We start from the raw sequence: 21,708 nt of genomic DNA on the forward strand, positions 1-21,708 counted from the left end.
AAAAAAGTGAAACATTAAAACATTAAGTATGGATGCAGTTCTGTTTCTGACATAACCAGAGTTTTGTGTGAGTGTTGTTTTGTTTTGTTGATGTCATAAGCAAATTAGGTTTATGTAATGCAAAACTTTACTTTTACTGTAGAGGACAAGATCATACAAAACCTCACTTAAATCAGAACTTAACCTGACTTTGGAAACAACTGTCTTCCTCTAGATCAGTGAAAAATAAAGACACATTGTTTTCAAACTGTGAAGCATTAATACAGCAGAAAACAGCCAACATTTTTCATAATCATAATGTGTGTAAGAAAAAAATAATTTAGCATTTATGACAGAGAAACAGAAAAACACAATACAATGTATAATGTCTTATTCACATGTAAACAAAAGATACAAATCTTTTGTATAAAAGCCAAAATATTTGTTTCTGTCCTTAAACATGATGTTGCCCCCTTATGCAACATCATAAGGGGGCAAAGTGATTACTTGGATCTGTTGATTCTACATACAGTCAAACAAGAAGAAATTAGAAGAAACAACAGCAGTCATAACTTAGAGGAGCAGTATTGTGTATTTTCCAGGCACATAGTGTCATTTCATAGCACAATCAAATAACTATGTTACCTTTAGTTGTTAAACATGCTATAAATATAAATATGACTTAAAAGAAAACAAACTTTTCAATTCAATGCCTTGAAATTGCGTTTCTGTTTCTCTAGAAAGTGATCACAACACTCTATTAAGGTTGTGAAAGTGATCATAACCTCTATTAACCATTTAACAATGTTTTTAAAAGTGTTTTTCTGAGAAGAGGCTCATATAATGAGCTCAGCTGATGCTCATTATGAGATGCTTGCTAATTACTGCTAGCTAGTTTGAAGGAGCTGACTGAGGGGAGTGAGAGGAAAGAGTTTCTCTGTGAGGTGGAAACTCAGAAACTGCAGCTCAAAGGTGGAGCTGCACCTTAATGGCGGTGCTCGATCCAACCAGGTGTTTTGCAAAGCTGAAAGGTTGCCATGGAGATTAAAGGATTCCCAAAATGAAGAAAGACTCCAGGCATGTTTTGATGAAGGAATGACATTATAACACGATGTAAAGTTCAAAAAAGTCCATTCTACATAATGTTGCACTTTAAATTTTTGTTCTGTTAAAATGTAACATTTTTTAATGGATTTGTTCTCAGGTGTTTGTGAGCTAATTAAATTTGATATTCATTAACTTGATAGATTAATTCTATGACGAATCATGATTTAGTCATTTCTGACTAGCAAGTGGGCAAACATGGTGGCCACATTGTGACAAAACGAATCTTTTGTCTTTTTTCATACATTTCCACCAAAGTAAGAAGGCTAACCCTAAAAGAAAGATTAAACCAAAGAGAATAAATTCATTCGGAAGGACCTTCATGGCAATAATGACAATCCAGAGAATTGCAAATACAAAAAGTAACAGAGCTAACAAAGGAAAATACAAATGATTGTGATTTTTATCACAGTCTGAAGTCATTTTCCCTGTATTGTCGTTTTCTCTCTCGTTTTCTCTCTCGTTTTCTCTCTCGTTTTCTCTTTCGTCATCGTCTCTCAGTATTTTCTGGTCGTCTTCTCCGTCTGTTCCTTCATCTTCCTCTTCAGTATCTGAAATTTATATTAGAAAATTATGACCAAATGAACTTAATATAAATTATTGTAAAATGCATTTCATCTCACTTCTCTTTCTGTAAAACAGGAGATGGGCGCTTCGGGATCTGGTGTATAAAGAACATAAATTTTGGTTATGATAAACAGTAAATATAAACAGACGAACAAAACGAAGGACAATTACTTACCTCTCAAACTTTTTCTGGAATCTCTGGTTACCAACCTGTTAATAAAAGGAACAATGTCAAACTTGCCCTGCGCTATAAAAAGGTGAAATATTGATTGTTAATGTCAAAACCATCCATGGTTGTAGGATAATCATCTCACCAGCGTCACACTGGAGTCATTGAACTCGTACCATCTGTCTTCATCCTCAGGTTTGATTGTTGCTGTGTAATGCCCACCTCTCAGAGTCTCAAAGTGATCCACCAAGGCGTACAGTTCATAAGTCTGGTTCTGATCAACAAAACACACATTAATCTGGACACTGGAAAGAAAATGTACAACAATCACAATATACTGAAATATACCTCAGGTAAGTTGATGGTGTAACAAACATCCACAGCACGGATGTCTTTAGTGTACGACATGCGGTTGTAGTTGTATTCAAATCTCTTCAGCAGCAAAATCAAAACCTCTGGATGACGCTTTAGTTCATATTTCTACATAAAAAAACAACATTATCAATGCAGTTAAAAGCTGATATCTATATTAACTGTATATAAAGACACACAACCTTTTTTACTGCCTGATATTAACTCAAACTAAGACTTTCTGTTCCAGGTGTGCTAGGATCACTAATATTTATTTACTTATTTTTAATTTTTGGATTAGCGTCATATTGTTGCACTTTAAAAGACTGATGGCATCATGAGGAGAGAACATATAATGGAAATATTTAAGCAACATCCTAAGAAATCGGCCTGGTAGTTATAGCTTTAGCATAGATTAGTCTTCCAAAATGGACAATAACTCTAATTATCCTGTCCAATTAATTAGGAATAACAAAGTCAGTATTTTGAGAGGTCATCACAAACTCTTGAGCAAGGCAGCCTGCAAAAAAACTGATTTAAAAGACAGTTCTTTCAGGAGAAATGGGTCAAAAATTTGATAAATTAATATGAGAAACTTGTGGATCCAAAACATTTGACTCAGGTCATGACGTCTTAAATGCTGCCAAACTCTAATAAAATATAAACTTCAGAACTTTTATTTTAGCTTCTTTTTCATTATTTGCGTCTTTAGCTAACAGCTAATCAGTGCATTCTTAGTACTGTTAAAATATCTGTTTTGTTTTTGTTGTTGTTTAATCACACACTTAAAACAAGTTTCCCTTTACTTACAACAATAGTGTCCCGTTTGTCTTCACACTCATCACAGTACATCTGGTCTTCTCCATAAAACTCTACGTCCTTTAAAAACTCCTGAATCCCGTCCTCCTGGAAACACACTTTGTGTTACTTGCACAAACCTTCACTAGGTACTTTCCAGCACTCTGCCAACACAGTAATAAGTAATAATCGTAAATCATTGACTATTCCAGATGACTTTTATGAATTTTGTGTGGCACACACAATGGTTTCCATTTTGCAGGTTGTTTCTTACCACATTGTAGTTTCCATTTTTAGAATCCATCAGTGGGAGAGAAAGAAAGAAAAATGGCACTTTGTCTTCAGTGTGTGAGCCACATTCAACACAAACAGTCCTGTGAATCAGCTCTCCTTTGAATATCTGAAAATACAATCTGATTTAAAATCTAGCAGCTTTTATTTTTCATTCACACTCTGTAGCTCCCTCTCCATACCGATCCCAAAGTGATTTCATGTAATTTACCTCTGACGCTTCAACACTGACATCAGATCAAATCTTCTCCAGGTACTGACCAGCATCCTGCTGTTCATACACTGGGACAATGAAGGAGGAATGATACATAAAATTATGTATTTTTATGTTTACATTTAATGCTTAAGCTCATATTTCATGTTCATCCATGTTTCTTCTAAAGTTTGTCAAGACTTATGTTGAAGATAAAGCATTCACAACATCTTCCTTTATTCAGAAACAAGCTAACAGTTGATAAATGCATCTGATTACGTACCGTTTTCAATTCTCAGCGTCTTTGTAACTTCTGTGGTTTCTGGTGTTTTTTCTTTTAAACTCTCAAACAAAGTATGGAGTTGAACATTGATGTTGTCTTCATGGTGTTTTGGACAACTGTTTATAGGATATTGTCAGAGATACAGAATATATATTGAAAAAAAACACACCAAATATTCTTCCTACACAAAAAATGCTTTTTGATTTACTCACTAACCTTTTAACAGCCTCTCTGAACTCTCTGGTCATGAACAGAGCCTGCAGAATGCTGTTCAGGTAACATGTTGCTCCTTGGTTTCTCAACCCGTGGTACTTAATGTCTGTGGGACGATTTGTTATGGAACAACATTAATAAAAGACATTTAAACAAATAAATATTAGCAGCTCAGCATGGAGGCCTTACCTTCCTTCATAATGAATCACTAACGACTGATACGGCTTTTCTTCACCTTGCCGTCGTAGAAATGATTGCTGAGCCATCGCTGAAATAAACAAACAGTTAGAGGCACTCCTATGAGCGCAGAGAGAGGGAGTCAGAAAACAGCAGCTTTCTCTTTCACTTTGCAACTAAAACATTTCATTCAGCTGATAAACACTGATAAAGTCATGAATGTTCACAAGTTAGAATCCAGTTCATATTCTCTTAAATGAGTTATGACAGCTACAAGGTTTGGGGATGTTGGGATTTCAGGGGGACGAATGACCAGACAATTTTTTCTTCCATAAGAAATTGTCAAAATTTGCTGTTAACAAAACTGAGATTAATTATCTATTGTTCTTTCTTTTCTCTTCTTTTTTTACATTAGTGTTTCAAGAAGAGTCTGTCAGAGTCTTGAATATCTCTTTTTTAAAACCCACCTGTTTAGAGTTGCTTATGGAACATAAACAATAATACTGTTTAGCCAATGTTGCATGACTCTGTGTTTTTGTGTTTAATGATTTAAAGTACTTTGAAGTGCCTTGCTGCTGAAATGTGTTATACAAATAAAATTTAATTTGATTTTGATTTGATTCAAGAGTTTGTGAAAGAGATATTCAAGGATGTCTCTTTGAGGGCAAAAGAAAGAGAAAAACTAAAATGCACATTAAAACTGCAATGACACACACAAATAGAGATTTCAAATGCCAAGAGATTTACAACCCCTGTCGTAACAGTGAAGGCAAAAGAAAGAAAAAGAATGAGATACAAATGTTTTTACAACAAACAAACAAAATTAAAGCTGGAAAGTACCTGAAAATACTTGACCCTTGTCTCTACTGGGGTCAGGACCGTTGCTGGTGCTTATCGCCACAATTCGGGCGAGAGGCGGGGTCACCCTGGACAGGTCGCTGGTCTGTTGTAGGACAACACAGAGACACACAGGACAAACAACCATGCACACACACTCATAGGGAGAATTTAGGTAGACCAATTAACCTGACAATCATGTTTTATACATAATGTAACCATTATTAGTAACCCACACATGCACAGGGAGAACATGCAAACGTCATGCAGAAAGACCACAGGCTGGGAATCAAACCCGGAACCTGAAGGAAACACTTGGTTCGGTGCAAATCTTTGAAAAATAAGATGGTTTATTACACACAGATGAATGTCCAAAAGCCTACATTTCTGTTAATTATGATAATTTTCCACTTCCAGGTGACAAAAAAATTACATTTAAAATTTGAATATTACACCAGACCTTAAAAAAAATTACTAAACATAACACAAAAATGTTGGCTTGATGAAAAGTATGTTTAATACCTACTTAATGGTTATTTTTAAAAGGTACTTTCAGTCTCACAAAGAGTCCTCATCTGTACACAGGTTATAATTTAATGAATATGACTATAAATAAGAGTAGAGTCAATCAATAACGTGGCAGCAGCTTTGTATGAAACAGTGACCTGGGTGCATTTAAGGTGAACTGATAAAGTTCCCAGTCATCATCAGAATGAGGAAGAGTTATTTTCAGCGACCTTGAACATGGCTTCTTGATGCCAGACTGACTGGAACGAGTATTTCAAAAGCTACTGAGGTTTTCATGCACACTTTCCTCCCTGTTTAGAGAGAATGACTTCAAATAAGAGAACAGCAGCTGTGGATAAAAAAGCCTCAATGATGTTAGAAGAGAGTGCACAGACTGGTTTCAGATTTAAAAACGGAAACAGCAGCTCACGTCAAATTTGTGCAGAACATCGTCTTAGAATGCACTAGATGTTGAAGCAGAAAAAAATCACATGGAGGTTTTACTACAATCAGGAAGGTTTGACCAGTTTACAGTTTTGGTTCTCCAAAATTAAACATTGACAGATCTGAAGAATGTTACCTGTATCCTCTAGTGACCTTCACTTCAGAAGAATCAGAGTTTGACATAAATAATATTAAAAGCATGGCGGCATCTTTGTCTTCTTTAGTGGTTCAAACTAAATGTTGAGTGATGATTATGCTTCCTTCCACATCATTAGCTTTTGCCAGTAGAATGAAGAAAAGCAGGTTCAGGGGAGACTGTGGAGTCAGTGCTTATTAATCTGATTACTTTAATTAAGTTGGACCCAAAACCAAATCTGTGTGATGTAAAGAAAATATATTCTCACTCCATCTTATCAAAATCTTTTTCCCTGCTCAGTGATGTGGTTGTTTCTGGGACCTTTTTGTCCAGTTGGGTGTAAGTTATACTAAACAAACATATCAAGGACAATTAATTTTGAACATATTGATTGTTGCAATTTATCAAACTGATTACCAAGTTTGTATAACGGCATTCTGGTCTTTTAAGTTGTTGGATCTGGTGACGTTTTTTCTCGACTACCATAAATTTGCTATCAAGTTTAGGTCAGGTCAGTTATCTAACCACTCCAGAACAGTGATACTATTGTATCACTGTTACCAGAACCGTTATACTACGGTAATTAAAACCAGTAGGTTTTATTTTGACAGCGTGGGCAGGTGCCAGGTCCTGCTGGGAAATTAAATAATCAGCATCTCCATAAAGTTTATCACCAGAGAGTCCTCTAAAAATTCCTGTTAGAAGATTGAACTGAATTTGAACTTGATATAACACAGATAAACACCGGTAGGCAGGGGCGCTGCCAGGAATCTTGGGCCCCCTGACAAAAAATTTGTTTGGGCCCCCCTGCGCAGCTGCTGTTACAATTTTTTGAGTCTATTTGTGAAGCGTCACAATTGTAAAGGTTGGCAACTGCCTTGCTATCTTTGGTCCAATATTTACTGCTCATGAATTTACATCCAACAGTCCACATTCAGTATGCAAGTAGGTTGCTTAAATTTTTTCTTAATGTCTCTCCCCAGGAGCAACAGTCAAAAGCAATGTGCAAAATATGCATAAAGCAATCCAAACTTCTTAAAAATGCTATGTAGTTGCATTTTATTCAAGCTGCAGTACATAACTTTAATAAAAAATATATTTTCTCCATATTTGTTAAAGCTGTCACCATCTCGTAGCAGTTTGTTATGAGACAGATAATCTGTGAAAACAATCAATCTCCTCCATCTCCTTCCTGAACTACTATTGCTAGCTAAAGTAATGCAACATTCTGTTTGTGATTGACAGCACTAAAACTCTCCTGCCTCTGATTGGTTGTTTTTACAGAGCACTGGGAGAAGGCAGAGGAAATAGATTTTTCACAGATTACTTCTCATGCCATACTGTCACAACATGACAGTTTTAAAAAAATATGTGAAAAAAATATGTTTATAAAAGTTACATACTTTACAGCTTTAATTTCACTCAGGAGAGGACGGGTCAGGAGGGACGTGGGTTAGAGCTGCTGACTGACTCGTCTGTTGTTAAGTGGTAAAAGGTACAAGGGACAAGTTGAATATGCTGGTAATTTTTTTTCCTTAATTCATTATATGCTAGCCTTTTTCTCTCCCTCTGTCTCTCTCTTTTTTGAAAACCTGATTTTATAACTTTTCTTAGCAGCATAGTAACTGCCACAATCGTTCGTGTCTTCCACTGTCTGCTGCTAACAGTGTCACAGTGAAGCGCTCCAAGCAGGAACGAACCATTTAATGCGGACGGTTAAACAATATTTGAAAATACAATATGATTAATTTTGTAATTGACAGGGCCCGATTTTTTTTTCTATGAACAAAAAGTAAATAATTAAATTGTGGAGGGCCCTGTTGGTCAGGGCCCCTAGAATTGTCATCACTTTCCCCCCCTATACCCCACCCCTGCCAGTAGTTCACGATCACTGACTGTGGAAACGTCACAATTCATGTCAAGAAACTTATCGACTTCCTCAGTACCTTGATTTCCAAATGAAATGCAAAATTTGCTTCATGTGAAAACAAGACTTTAAGCCTATAAGTGAGCCCCTATAAGCCACTGAATAATATTCTAGTTGTCTTTTCCCTTCACCCATGTAAGACATGTCTGCAGTTTTCTTTGGTGCAGAAGTCACAAGGAACACAACAGTTGTGGCCCATGTCCTGGATACATTTTGTGTTATGGCTCTTTGAACACTGACTTGGACTTCACTCTACATCCTGTGAATCTGTTGTTATCCCTGCTGCTTGTGTGTGTTTTTTTCTATCACTCTTTATCTGTCCACTAAACTTCCCATCAAAATACTTGAACATAGCAGTCTGTGAACAGCCAGCCTCTTTAGTAAAAACCTTTCGTGGCACTCTTCGCTGACAGCCAAGTGAAGGCTGCCACAACTCAGAATACTTCCCCATAGCAGTGTACCATAACATGACCATACCATAATATTTCTCAATTAAAATATATTCCTGAGGTCTCATTTAAAAATTTCAAGTGATTTTCAAGTGATTTTTAAATCTACAAAATTACCAAAAAAATAAAGGTTTCTGCATGTAATAAAACTATGTATGTAGAGAATTTCAGATTTAGGACTAATTTACTGAAATAATTTATGTGGTAATAAAATTAAATGCATGTGTGGTCTGCTTTGATATCATGTGGCGATCAGAGAGTGAAACCTGAGAAAGGGGAAGCCGAGAGGAGAGACAAGTCATCAATACAGAAATTAAACTTCGCTTATAACCACATAAACACAAGATATTCTTAAGATTATAACTTAAATTTGTTTGAGTTTGCTAGTGTCACGAATTGGTTGGTTGCGGTGATGAAGTGGACGCAGGTAGACCCAGGATGTAGTGAAAAATGATAAATTTAATGATAAGCCACACGAGGAACAACAGGGAACAACAAGGGGAAACAGGCAACATAGTATGACGAGGATCCGACGAAGAACAGAGACAACAGGTGAGACTAAATACACACGGGGTAATCAAGGGAACGAGACACACCTGGGAGACAATCAACGGGGGAAGACGCAGAGACGGGACTCACAGGGAACAGGATCACACAGAAACGCAAAAATAAACACATAGAAACACGGATCACGACAGCTAGACCAAATGAAGTCTTAGATTATCACTTCTTACACATCAATATACATAATTTATGCAATAACCTTTGACACTTCTTTACATTTATTTTTCAAACATTTATTATTCAAACTGAATAATTGAAAATGATTTAACCAACCTGTTTAGAGTTGCTTATGGCTAAATTAGGGTTAGAGTGCGGGTTTTTGATGTCTTTGATGTTTTTAATGTTTTTCTTTACTTTTTATCTATTTATGTAAAAGTGGCGAGTGATTGAGGGTCATCGATCGCACAGAAAAACCCTGTAAATTTTAGACTAACAAAATCAGTGCACAAAAATCCGTGTAGGACAGCAAAGTCCTAGCGCAAAAATTCGCGTGACAGGTGGACGGAGCCTGGTGCTGCAAGTTTGGAGACCTTGTCCTGTTAGGCGACGGGGGCCTGGATAATACACGGACGGCGGAGTCCGGTGACAACAGGCGCTTAAATTCCGTAACAAAAGTCTGTTTTTATCTCTTTTTAAAAATCTTTTTTTTTTTTTTTCAAAAATCTCTTTCTCTTTCTTACTGTTTATTCAATGTCACATGCTGTTTTTATTTTGTTTTTTAATTACGTAAAGCATCTTGAAATGCCTTGCTGCTGAAATGTACTATACAAATAAAATTTGTTTGATTGATTGATTTGGATTAAGTTTAACTCTTTATTTAGCCAAACAATAGCAAAATTTTTATTTGTTCAACAATTCCTGATTTTGAGTTTGCACTATCGCAAAAATACAATCAAATGACAAAGATTGCTTAATGAAGAATACATAAGAGTCATACAATGTGATATGATTACTTGATGCAAATACAATAATAGAGACGTCAAACAGCACAAAAAGCTACATATTCTTGTGGACATCCTTTAATGGGTGTTTCATCTGTTGTAGTTTCATAATAATACATTTCACAACATGACAAGATTTATTTGGAAGCTACTTTGTAGTAAGCAGAGTACAAAGATTGTTCAAATTGTTGCAAATGTTGGATTTTAAAGAATATACATGAGTAGCAAGAACAACCAGGTAAATAACAAACAGTGGTAGCTTATGAATCACATCATTTCCTCTGCCACACAGGAATAAACGTCTGCCTAGGAGTAATGCCACCGGAACAAATATCAGAAATACCACAGTAACCACTCTTTAGGCAGCCAAAACAAAACGACATCTTACATCGGGGACATATAACGGTTTTGCATCCTATCCCAGTGTGTTGGATCAGTGAGCCGCAGGTGGGGCAGGCACGGACCGACGGACAGCCTTTGACTTTGTCAATTTTAACTTCTGGACACTCTCTCAGCGTCTTCAGGGCAGAATTGTGGCAGTCGTCGTTTTCGCAGCGGTCGGATCGAGGCTGTTGACCTTTCCACTCCCTCAGACACTGCCAGCAGAACCCAAAGCTGTGTCCGGTCTTTGCTGAGCACACTTGGCAGCAGACATAGAGGTTTGAGCTGCTCCCTCTGGTCACAGGAGTCATGCAGCCTGGACACTGTCAGGAGTGTGATGAGAGAGGGGGGACAGAAGGATTTGAGTCAGATTCAAGCCTGTGTGCAGTTATCAAAACGTCATTAATAAAATACTTACAAACTTTGTGTTAGGATTTCCAGCGGCAGCATTCAGGGCCATCAGCGTCTCAAAGTTCTTCATTTCTTCAGGGGTCAGCAGGGCCATTTTGCAAACCTCCTGATAAGACCACTCAGCATTACAGCCAGACTGACCGCACACAAATCTGGATTTTCCCTTTATTTACACAATCACAGAAATAATCAGGATTAAAGGTAAAAACACTGTAAGTTCAACAATAAGTGATAAGCATATTCTTCACTTCCTTTTAACCAGTTGTCAATATTCTGCCAATGTTACTCCATCAAAACACACTGCTAAAATGTTTTATGTCAACACAGAAAATACTGTGATAATTAATGGCACGGTGTTTTAAATTTCACAAATCATAACTTGTTTTTGGAAAGTTAACTTTCATTTTTTTAACAGTGAATCTGTTGAAGATAAATAAGCTAAACATATTTTGACTGATTTACACATCAGAGTAAAATATTTCACATTTTACATTCACAATAAAAGCAAAAATTATGAATTTTATTAGAATTACAGTCCTAAATATATGTCAAAATATATAATTAAAAGATTTGCGCAGGTTTTGTTTTTGGTTATTCTCTGTTTTTGTACGTTGGACGTCGGGTATCTACAACTCAAATAAAGCAAACAATATCTTAATGAAGAAAATTTAAAAAGAGGATATATACATTTTCTTCAATAAGATTTTAATATTTGTGGAAAATTAGATTTAAAAAGGATTTAATGACCAGAAAACTAGATCCGAAAAAAAATAGCTGCCGGCATCATTCTGTTCTGGAATATATATGTGGAAAATAAACATCAGGAAACACGAAACCTAATTACTTTTCATCTGACTCAGAATAAGATAGTTCCACGAAACTGGCTTACAACTGTCTCTCTCTCTTTTTTTTTTTTTTTCTATTTTCGGGCTGAATGTGAGGTCACGGTCATATTCCACCTGTTTGAGCAACTGTTGGCACCACTTCATGAGAGACATCGGGGTCACCACATGTCCGCAGGACATCCGGGCTCTCGGGGAATCAAAACCTTCACACAGAACTGCAGAAACACATGAGATCCTCCGGCATATTTAAATACAAACTATGCATACTGTAAACAATATTACAAATTCAATGAAAACTTATAGCTACAGCGTTGATGAAACAAAACGAGCCACACACAGTCAAACTGATCCTCTTCTTCCACAAGTCGGATGGTAGAGTCGCTCAGGTTGTAGCGCTTAGTTTTAGAGTTCATCTTGAAAGATTTCTTTACTTCTCCTGCGATGCAGAAAACAATCTGCTTTATATTGTATTTGGTCTAATAGAAGGAAACTCTTTCGATTTTGACCCCGGTTATTCTTTACAAGTCATGTGACTTTCGCTTTGCAGCTGATCGCTGAAGATACGCCTACAGAGAAGAGCAGGTTAATGGATAGATGGATGGATGATATTTAATGAACAGTGGAAAAATCACTACCATAAATAGGGTAAATATTAGGTAATAACTTTTATTGATCATGCCTTAACTTCATAAAAACTAAGTAATACACAGTTTATGAAGAAGAATGAATAATCTGACAATGATCGTAATATTTGGTACAACCTTCATTTTTGAGCATCAAACATATGCAGACAAAAGCAAGCGCAAAAGCATTCAAACTGATTTACAGTTTACATGTATCATCACTTTTTATTTTACATTGAATTGATCAAAGGTTTATCTACAATAAAGGCGTGTGAAAAAAAAGTCACCAAACCTCAGTAATTATTCACTTGAGGGAATAATAGATTTATTTTCGACCAAATATCATTACGATTAATTCATTTATTCCAATAGCTTTACAAACACGCACGCACACACATAACCAAGAACAATAAGAAACAATTCAATAATGACAGATGATTATGAATAAATAAAAATAAAGGGACAAATGGTTGATGCGGGAATGCTGTGATCAGACTTCTATTGATGAGATTTTCTTCTAAGGGCTTTAGGGTGAAAAACAACAATAATGCATAAGAATGACTGGGCGTATTCATTTTTGTTTTCACTTTACAGATTTTATTTTATTTTATATTTTTTCACATTTTCACAAATAGAGATATATTATCTTTGTCTTGTCTCTGTGGTTGTAGACAGCAGCTTTCTAAACGGGTTTAACAGCGCAGAGTAACATCAAAACACTTCAAACTGATGGAAGATTTTGATAATTATTATAATCTTCACGACCATACTTCACTTATGTATTATAATGACGCATTATCTTTTCAAGAAACAGGAGGAAATTTATGCAGTGGAGGCAGATGTCCGGTTTGAGTGAATCAGAGTGGAGCTGAGTCGGGGAAGATGAGCTCCAGGCCTCCGTCACAGCGAATCACTGCGTGGATCTCAGACTTGTGCTTGATTCCGTATTCAGCCAACTTGTGCTCGTCTTCCAGGGTTTTGGTTTTGTAGATCAGACCCATTTTGTCCTTTTCTGCAAAGAAACACATGCGCACATATTAGTGGAAATTTAAAATGAAATAAATCACGTTCATTTTAAAGAAGGACCTTGGCGTAAAACAAAACCGAAAGACACAGTAAGATGATGTCCAAAACAAACAAGAGTGGATTTTGTTTCCTAAGAAAATGCCCTATAAAACCTAAAATAAATCAAATCGTTCATATTTGATGCAATCACAGCTCAAGTTACTTATACAGCCTGTCATCTCATCAGACAAATTGCACACACCTAGTATCTTAAATTGTTTAAAACTGTTTAGAACAAATAGCATCTAATGTCTCACATAAGTCATAATTGTGGATTTTAAAACTGAAAATCGTTTTTTTAAACTTCATCTCGTCACTTAATCTGCTCCACGTATCAATAAATTTGAAATGATAATTTCTCAGCAGGTGTATTTACCTGCTTCTGGGCGTCGCTCCTGTATTTTTTCCTTCAGTTTGCTCACAGGAGTGATAGCCAGATCCGCTTCTTGTTTACACACCTCAATCGGTAGTTTCCTGTTCTGTTCAAAACAGATGAGGACCTGGCAAACCATGGCTTCTTCTTTTGATGTCTTTAATCTCTACTCAGGGATTAAAGCTGTAACGTGAAGTGACTGAGCGGCAGGGAGAGCTTTTATTTATGACGACAGAGGCGTGGCTTAAAATTGCTAAACAAAAAAGTGAATGGATCTGAGCAGATATATTTTGGTAATTTAAAATTGTCTGGTTTATGACTGTATATTTTCTGATGATGATGTAATCCGTGACTGCAAAATGTTGCATATGGCTATGAGATGAGCCAGCCTGTCTTTGGCCTGATTGTTTTTTATGATTTATTTGGAATATGCAAATGAGACTCAGCTTCCCACTTATTCCAAAATAGCACAAGATTCACAATGTCAAACAAAACTCTAAATAAATGAATAAGGTATAGAAAGTCATGTAAAGAGTCCTAAATTTACGCAAGAATATAAATAATATTTTATTTATTATGTAAAAGCATGAGAGTATCATCAGCCAGTATTGACATATTGCCAAAATCATAGGAACAGATTATTGTTGCCTTTTCTGATAGAAAAGGGCAAAAAAAAATTTCCATCAGAAATGATAATATAAAATATTAAGTTAATTATTTAAATCGTTATTTAATTCAAGGCAGCAGCTAACAAGAAGACAAGATTCCTCCAGATAAATCTTGGTGTCAACATTTCAGGAAATAAGAGCTGGAATAATTAAAATGAAATTAATTTAATATTTCCTCATAAATAGGGTTTCCTCTAATGTTCTCCAGTTTAAATAGATGCATTGTTAAAGTCTTTGTCAAGATCATGTGGCAGTAAATGACTTGAAAAAACTTCCAGGTACTTTCCAGATTCACCAGGCCCAACCTCTCAGAGTATCGATCTAGTTTATTATAAACCTGGTAAAAGGATCTGCGATGTAACTTTCATTTTCACTCTGTAACATTTCCAATGTGCATTAAGATACAAGACAGACCTTTAGGAAGAAGCTCCAAGTCATCAGACATGATCATTAATGGTTTAATCCAAGTAATTAATTCTGTACTTTTTTCTTTATTAAATCAGTTTGATGAATGCAGATTAATGCATATTCCTTATCTGTCAGCACAAACAAACAGAGTAATCCTAAAACAATAAACAGTTTTAGTTATACAGAGCCTGTTAACCATTTCTAAACACTAATTTCACATGTGAATGATGTTCAGACCAATAACTTCTCGTCTCTTCTTGGAATTACAGTGTTTATAGTAATTCAGCAGAGCGCCACCCAGTGGGCTACAGTATTTAGCAATTCATCATCACTCATGGAAGGCAAACATTTTATGGTGTTGTGTGGAAAAGACTCAAATACAGACTAAATAGCTGAATTTTGTTTTAAAGGTAAGAAGAGATGCTGAGTTCAGGTAATCCAGATCAAACTTTAAAAATAAAACCCAAACTTAGAATATGAAAATAAAAACCAAAGAAACATGAGCTAAGACAGATTTTGCACAATCATCTTCAAGAACATATATTAAGAATACAAAGAGCATCCCACTACAGATATGACAGAGATTAACTGATTGAACTGTGGACTCACTTTTGGACTCCCACCTTAATCCAGCTAAGAAGAATGTTGTTTTATCTGCCACATTTCTCTGTTTTACATTTCTGTGTATTGACATTTGACTTTAAAACAATGAAAAGCCTCCTAACTTTCGGTTTCAAATATAACAGATTATACTTTTCCAAAACATTTTAACACAATGATTTTAGAGAAGCAAATTCCACATTAAGTATTTGTGCTAAAAAACAATGAATCTAAATTTAAGATGGATGCCCTTCTTTGAGACAAACACGTTTATTTAAAAAATGCATTAGTTTTATTAGGTAAAAGAAGAAAGAAAGAAGGCCAAAGAAGAAATTATTGTCAACGTCAAATATAACATGATAATAAAAATGTTGCAGATATCATTTGATGCTTAACAGATTAAAGAAGTTTCACAGTTGATGAACATGGACAAAAGGAACTGCAACATTTTTGAGATTATTTCATCTAGGTTTCAGTATAAAGAGCTCAACAGGAAGCATCTGTTTCACTTCCTGTGCCACACAGGTATGGCTGTCTGTCTGGGAGCCATACCAGCACTGCAAGGCCTAAAGTGAGTACTGGTCTTTAGACACTCAGGAGTCAGCTTCAGACACACGAAGCAGAACTCCACCTGGCAGCGAGGACAGGTGATGTTCTTGCAGCCTGTCTTGTCGTGCTCCACTCTCTGTCCACAGGTGGGACAGGCCCGGATGGAGGGACAGTTCTCGACCCCCGGGACCTCAGGGAAGGAGGTGGTCTTGCAGGTCCTGAGCAGCTCCAGGTCGTGATTTTTACAGTCATCATTGTCACAGCGATTGGAGCGTGGAGCCGGACCTTTCCACGGCTTCAAGCACTGCCAGCAGAACTGGACCTGTTTCTTCTGGTCTGCAACGCAAACTAAGCACTGAACGCAGAGATTAGTCAGGTCCTTTCTTTCAACGTAGCTCTTACACCCAGGGCACTGTAAGAGGAAGACATGATGGTTTAAGAACAGTTAAAGTCAAGACTGACCTGAAGTTAGAGACACTTACTTCTCTAAACTCCTGGTACTCTGCAGCAGCCAGGCGAGCGATGGTCTCCTCAAAGTGTTCCATTTCTTCAACGCTCAGGTCCGCCAGGCGACGCACCTCTCGATACGGCCACACAGCACCACATATCTCATGGGTGTCTTCGTCTATAGCAGGACACTTGAACTTGTATTGACCCTAAGATGGTCAGACAAAAACAACATGTAACCATAAAGACGAAGAACAACTTTGAGTGTTTGGTGTTTGAACAAATGGGTTAAACCCTGGGAATGGGGGTTTATGTCATTGTCCCATTTTAAACACATCATATGTACTTTTTAAAAAAATACTGAACTAATGTCTGGTTTTACGGAAGCAGGTCAAAAAGCCTCCAGTCTACTGATGACTCTGATGTCGGTCAACATCTGAACCTGTTTGCAGCCATTGACACCTGGTGCTTTTTTAAAGGAAGAAAGACAAAGAAATGAAAATGTACTACAAAATGAAAAACATGATGCCTTCAAGAAAGGCCAACACTTATGTATCCCTGGCTTACACCAGTACATGAGCACTGTTCACCTAAATGCATCACGGTTGCTACTGCATCCCAGATGGACACAGATAGAAAACAAGCCAACACCAAATGAAATGAAGTTCACTCTATTATTATCCTTTTATTTCCTTGTAAATTATACAGGATGGATGGATGGATGAAATAATAATAATAATAATAATAATAATAATAATAATAATAATAATAATAATAATAATAATAATAATAATAATAATAATAATAATAAATCCCAATGTTTGGACTAAATTTGACTTTGATAAGATAAGAGGAAATTTTCTCCTCTTATCTACAATGTATTTAGCTGTGCATAGGAACTATTTAAATTTCAAAATAAAAGCATGTTAGAAGGTATAACAGTGAAAAAAAATGACCAAAGAAAGAAAATGTTTCATATAAAACATATGTGGTGTCATTACGTACCTGATCCAGCAGGCTGCGACACCAGCCAGTCAGAGATTGTGGAGTGACAGCGTGACCGCAGGACATTTCAGCTCTAAGACCCTGGTCTTCATCATCATCACTGACTAATAGAGCAGACAGTAAGTTGGACACTATAATAGTGGAGATTATACTAAAAAAAGTACAAGTAAAACTTGATTCAGAAGCAGAAGCACATAAATAAATACAACAAATACTGATAAAACAGCAGCTTAGTTTTTAGTCCTTACATGGAGGGTCCAGGTCATCAGGTCTGTCCACAAAGCTCAGTGTTGTGTCGAGGGGGTCAAATCTTTTCTCGTCCTGATCTGAGCTGTTCATTTCAGACCTGCTTAGTTCTTCCAATTTGTCGGCTAAAAGTGTCTGACTTCAACCAGGAAATAATCTGAGTCTGCAGGCTGTTACGACACTCCTAAAGCAAGCTTGGTTTTTACTTTCAGTTTCTTCTTCTACAAATTTAAATGTACAGCATTCACATGAAGTCAAACTCTTTGGCTGAATCCATTCATTTTTACTCTCATATTAATGTAATGAAACTTAGAGCAAAGGGAATAAAATGAAAACATAATGTTTCAGAAAGTTATAGAGGTTTTTGGTGAAGCAGTCCTAGTGGAAAACAAAACACACCCTGGTTACAAGATCACTGCCAGAAAATACAGTTAGATCCTGTAGATGTCACTAAAGGCAAAACTATTTAAATCCTTTTTGCTTCCATTGGATTTCATGCAGAAGTGTTCAGTTTATAATCAATTTACCCTCAGTAGTTATCAAAACTCAGATTAGTCTGTCTCAATTTATGAAATTAATTCAATCTGAAACATGAAAGCTCTTCATCTTGTTAACAACTGGATTCAAAAGAAAGAGTGGACATTTATTTGATGTTCATTGTAGGAGTCATCAGTCATCATGGAATAATCTGTTTATCAAGGAACAAAATAACCTTTATTATTAACATAGACTACTGTGATTTGCACCACTGTGCTGAGACAGCAGGATGGAAGAATACCAGCAATCTTAGTAAAGCAGTTGTTACTGCCCATCAACCTGGAAAAGTTCAACCAGTTCAAACTGTTTGAGGTCTAAAAATGAGGAAGATTATTCACAAATCAAAACACTTCAAAGGTTATGAGCCTTAAACAGAAAGGGGTCTCAGGTATGTCAAGGTCAAACTAGTTCAACTGGACCCAGTCCCCAACTGGAGTCAAAGTGAAACCGAAAGTGAAAATATTCTCCCATACATGGAGATGAAAATGTTTACCAGTTAGAGGAGTTTTCATTTAAATAACTCAGTTCAGCACATCATCAACATTCAACACTGTAGATGTGTGAATGATAAACAGACACATTGAACTACTTGAGATTATTTAGTCCTGTACACTAATAAAACAATGAAACTTATCCGTAATTATAGGAACCTTTCATCATCATGTAAATATAATGCAACAGTTGTTAATGTTACACGTTAACAACCATTTTTAGATATTCTGAATAACAACTACTGGGCTTTGCCTGCTTAAAGATTAGTTTTACACCCAACTGCACTCAACAGACCAGGCGTTAAACAAAATCTGTTTAATATGAACTTTATTTGTTTTACAAAATCAGGTCACTAACATATTTGAAAGGCAAGTTGTCAGGTTGAAAACGAACAAAACCCAACTGTTAAAGGTGATGAACATGAACAAGAAGACCTGGAACATTTTTAATATTACAAAATTAACTTTGTCAAGAAACAACAACTTTTAGTTCCTGTGCCATACAGGTATGGCTGTCTGTCTGGGAGCAACACCAGCACTGCAGGGGATGAAGTAGGAGCTGGTCTTCAGACACTCAGGAGTCAGCTTCAGACACACAAAGCAGAACTCCACCTGGCACCGAGGACAGATGATGTTCTTGCAGCCCGTCTTGTCGTGCTCCACCTTATGTCCACAGGTGGGACAGGCCCTGATGGAGGGACAGTTCTCGACCCCGTCCACCTCGGGGAAGGAGGTGGTCTTGCAGGACCTGAGCAGCTGCAGGTCATGGTTGATGCAACCGTTGTTGTCACAGCGATCGGAGCGTGGAGCCGCACCTTTCCACGGCTTCAAGCACTGCCAGCAGAACTGGACCTCTGCATTCTTATCTGCTGTGCAAACTAAGCACTGAACACAGAGGTTAGTCAGGTCCTCTCTCTCAATGTAGGAGCTGCAGCCAGGACACTGCAGGGAGAAAAAGAATACAAAAGAAAAGGAAAGAAGTTATCGCATTGCAGAACATCTGTTGATGAATTCGTCTTGAGTTAACACAATACTTACGGTTTTAAAGTCACAGTACTCTGTAGCAGCCAGGCGGGCCATGTTCTCTTCAAAATGCTGCATTTCTGCAGCGGTCAGGACGGCCAGGCGACGGACCTCTTGATACGACCACAGAGCGTCACACTTGTGCAGGGTGCCGTCCTTTAGGGCTGGACACTTAAATTTATACTGGCCCTGAAATTTTATAATATTTAGAGAACGATATTATTAACTTGGAGTATATTCTTGCTATCAAGCATCATTTACATGCACGTCGCACAGCAGAACATCCTGAAAGATTAAATTGATAAGTGAAGAGTTCACAGTCCCACTGAGCAGCTCTCTGATTTTTAAGTTTATAAATTTGATTTGTGTTGTACTCAGTGACATTTGACAAAATTTACTATAAAACTATTTAAATTTACACCTGAGGTTAAAATATATTTTAATGCTGGTTGTCAAGAGCTTGCCAAGCATTCCTGTCCTGATGAGAACCTACAAAATGATGTGTGGGCATCTCTCTGGTCTTCTACAGCAGTTCTAGATTCAATTTGGGTCTCTGGCTAGTCCACTACAAAACATATTACAGTAAGAAACATGTTAAAATAAAAAACAACAACTCTATTATTATGGAATATGACTAACTTGGATTTTAACTGTAGGTTCTTCAGCACCAGCTTCTAATTCAAGGCACTATAGTTCTGCTGTTATTTATTGTTTGTTTTTACTATTTGAAATCTTCTCTCTTGTATTGTTTGCCACCAACATTAAACCACAAGCTGAATTTGATAATTAATATGAAGGTTAAGAAGAGAATTGGATTGAAGTAAATTAAGATAAAGCACTGCATTAAATTGCTGGATAATTTCAGTGGACATTTTACTTGCATTGCATCTTTCTTAGCTTTATAACATTAAATATGAGCATCCCTACTGTGTTTTGTATCGGTTATATTGTAATCAATGATGGATCATATGAACTGATTATTGTTGAAAAAACAAAGAAATGCCTAATTAAAATCATTATTTTAACGGTAAACCATACTGTCAAAATATGGTTTACTGGCCCTGTTTATACCCCACAACATAAAACTGAGCCAGATGTGTCATCTTGGACTTTATGCTGGATCTTTGCACAGAGTCTTCACTTCAACCTGATAAATGTGCTAGTGAGAAAACAAAAGTAAACGTTTAACTTTTGGAAAGTACCTGATCCAGAAGGCTGCGACACCATCCAGTGAGGGACTGCGGGGTAACAGCGTGACCGCAGGACATTTCCGCCCGAAGACCCTCATCTCCCTCGTCTGGGGCTAGAAGAGAACAGACTCAGATATTAATAATAATAATAATAAAAACATATGCCATCTTGTTTTTTTAACTGTCACGACGACACATGGTGTCCTTATGAACCCACTGACTTGCATGTACGTTTTTTTAAGGTCTCTAAAACAAAACGCTTCTTCCATTTCACTGGAAATGGAAGGAGTTATTGTGCTTCAACACCAACACAATAACAGTTTACAGTTTCTTACGCATCGGATCCAGAGCATCAGGTCTGTTGACGAACTTCAGCGTCGTGTCTCTTCGGTCGTATCTTTTCTCTTCGTGGCCCTGCGTGGTCATCTTGTTTCTGCTCTGCTCCTCGACTTGAACCAACTTCTGTCCGTCTGCAGCCAAAAGATGTGCTCTAATAGAGCTGCTGCTGCTGCGTCACTTTTAGAGCCAATAGCTGTTGTTTACTTTCAGTTTCTCCCTTTTTTTTCTTAGTGCATTTTATTTGGCACTGAAGACTAACTAGTGATGATGAAGAACAACACACAAGAAAGTTAAAACCTTTTATTAACCGAATTCATTTTATATTAACTTGTCAATACAATTTTAACATTATTGAGTTTTGTTTACCATATTTGCAGTGATTTCAGTTAAAAGTGACACATGCGGCTCAGATAACTTAAAACATCTGCTGCTTTTTCCATGTACCATAGTCGAAATTACTGTACAATATATTTTTTTTCATAGTTTGAGAAGCAACCATGTAAACCGTTTGCAAATAACCACAGCAACATCACGTGACCTCTGCCGGAAAACAAGGTGATTTCCTGCAATTAATCGT

At 36.8% G+C, this 21,708-nt stretch overlaps 4 protein-coding genes and 2 long non-coding RNA genes across 6 annotated transcripts; 1 reads left to right on the plus strand and 5 right to left on the minus strand.

The window, feature by feature from the left end:
• Window positions 1-1,387: 1,387 nt before the first annotated feature.
• Window positions 1,388-2,293, minus strand: LOC145548889 (ubiquitin carboxyl-terminal hydrolase 43-like). Its single transcript, XM_081599966.1, has 6 exons — window positions 2,168-2,293; window positions 1,965-2,093; window positions 1,826-1,860; window positions 1,707-1,744; window positions 1,494-1,634; window positions 1,388-1,401 (listed from the first exon to the last, which is right to left on the minus strand). The coding sequence occupies exons 1-6, from the start codon at window positions 2,225-2,227 to the stop codon at window positions 1,388-1,390; spliced, it is 417 nt and encodes a 138-aa protein (XP_081456092.1). The 5' UTR covers window positions 2,228-2,293.
• A 687-nt stretch (window positions 2,294-2,980) lies between these two features.
• Window positions 2,981-4,157, minus strand: LOC145548583 (uncharacterized). Its single transcript, XR_014084581.1, has 5 exons — window positions 3,952-4,157; window positions 3,736-3,851; window positions 3,471-3,541; window positions 3,243-3,368; window positions 2,981-3,076 (listed from the first exon to the last, which is right to left on the minus strand). It is a non-coding gene; the product is annotated as an uncharacterized LOC145548583 (long non-coding RNA).
• A 5,746-nt stretch (window positions 4,158-9,903) lies between these two features.
• On the minus strand, window positions 9,904-12,063 carry LOC103476170 (putative E3 ubiquitin-protein ligase RNF144A-A). Its single transcript, XM_017308523.2, has 4 exons — window positions 11,905-12,063; window positions 11,682-11,782; window positions 10,730-10,885; window positions 9,904-10,634 (listed from the first exon to the last, which is right to left on the minus strand). The coding sequence occupies exons 1-4, from the start codon at window positions 11,978-11,980 to the stop codon at window positions 10,203-10,205; spliced, it is 765 nt and encodes a 254-aa protein (XP_017164012.2). The 5' UTR covers window positions 11,981-12,063; the 3' UTR covers window positions 9,904-10,202.
• A 3,545-nt stretch (window positions 12,064-15,608) lies between these two features.
• LOC103475997 (E3 ubiquitin-protein ligase RNF19B-like) lies at window positions 15,609-17,920 on the minus strand. Its single transcript, XM_008428011.3, has 4 exons — window positions 17,554-17,920; window positions 17,306-17,409; window positions 16,336-16,509; window positions 15,609-16,265 (listed from the first exon to the last, which is right to left on the minus strand). Exons 1-4 carry the CDS (start codon window positions 17,642-17,644, stop codon window positions 15,810-15,812), a joined length of 825 nt encoding a protein of 274 aa, XP_008426233.1. The 5' UTR covers window positions 17,645-17,920; the 3' UTR covers window positions 15,609-15,809.
• Window positions 17,343-20,533, plus strand: LOC145548773 (uncharacterized). The gene is made up of 2 exons (XR_014084764.1): window positions 17,343-17,424; window positions 19,086-20,533. It is a non-coding gene; the product is annotated as an uncharacterized LOC145548773 (long non-coding RNA).
• Window positions 18,911-21,321, minus strand: LOC103475998 (putative E3 ubiquitin-protein ligase RNF144A-A). The gene is made up of 4 exons (XM_008428012.2): window positions 21,128-21,321; window positions 20,805-20,905; window positions 19,618-19,791; window positions 18,911-19,521 (listed from the first exon to the last, which is right to left on the minus strand). The coding sequence occupies exons 1-4, from the start codon at window positions 21,216-21,218 to the stop codon at window positions 19,066-19,068; spliced, it is 822 nt and encodes a 273-aa protein (XP_008426234.1). The 5' UTR covers window positions 21,219-21,321; the 3' UTR covers window positions 18,911-19,065.
• Between the last annotated feature and the right edge of the window lie 387 nt (window positions 21,322-21,708).

Source organism: Poecilia reticulata, chromosome 18 (genome assembly GCF_904066995.2).
Source record: "Poecilia reticulata chromosome 18, P_reticulata-male-v2, whole genome shotgun sequence".
In the NCBI taxonomy this organism is placed as follows: domain Eukaryota; kingdom Metazoa; phylum Chordata; class Actinopteri; order Cyprinodontiformes; family Poeciliidae; genus Poecilia; species Poecilia reticulata.

Bases quoted from the DNA above. Each gene is read 5' to 3' on its own strand.
- LOC145548889 (XM_081599966.1), bottom strand. From the start codon at position 2,227: ATGTCGTACACTAAAGACATCCGTGCTGTGGATGTTTGTTACACCATC. The intron at 2,094-2,167 runs GTATATTTCAGT...TTTGTTGATCAG, and splicing joins ACACCATCAACTTACCTGAG to AACCAGACTTATGAACTGTA. The intron at 1,635-1,706 runs GTGAGATGAAAT...TATAAATTTCAG, and splicing joins CCTGTTTTACAGAAAGAGAA to ATACTGAAGAGGAAGATGAA.
- LOC103475998 (XM_008428012.2), bottom strand. From the start codon at position 21,218: ATGACCACGCAGGGCCACGAAGAGAAAAGATACGACCGAAGAGACACG. The intron at 20,906-21,127 runs GTAAGAAACTGT...GTTCTCTTCTAG, and splicing joins TGATGCTCTGGATCCGATGC to CCCCAGACGAGGGAGATGAG. The intron at 19,522-19,617 runs GTAAGTATTGTG...TTCTCCCTGCAG, and splicing joins AGTACTGTGACTTTAAAACC to TGTCCTGGCTGCAGCTCCTA.
- LOC103476170 (XM_017308523.2), bottom strand. From the start codon at position 11,980: ATGAACTCTAAAACTAAGCGCTACAACCTGAGCGACTCTACCATCCGA. The intron at 10,886-11,681 runs GTGGAATATGAC...GTGTAAATAAAG, and splicing joins GCCAACAGTTGCTCAAACAG to GGAAAATCCAGATTTGTGTG. The intron at 10,635-10,729 runs GTAAGTATTTTA...CACTCCTGACAG, and splicing joins GAAATCCTAACACAAAGTTT to TGTCCAGGCTGCATGACTCC.
- LOC103475997 (XM_008428011.3), bottom strand. From the start codon at position 17,644: ATGAACAGCTCAGATCAGGACGAGAAAAGATTTGACCCCCTCGACACA. The intron at 17,410-17,553 runs GTAAGGACTAAA...CTGCTCTATTAG, and splicing joins TGATGACCTGGACCCTCCAT to TCAGTGATGATGATGAAGAC. The intron at 16,266-16,335 runs GTAAGTGTCTCT...TTCCTCTTACAG, and splicing joins AGTACCAGGAGTTTAGAGAA to TGCCCTGGGTGTAAGAGCTA.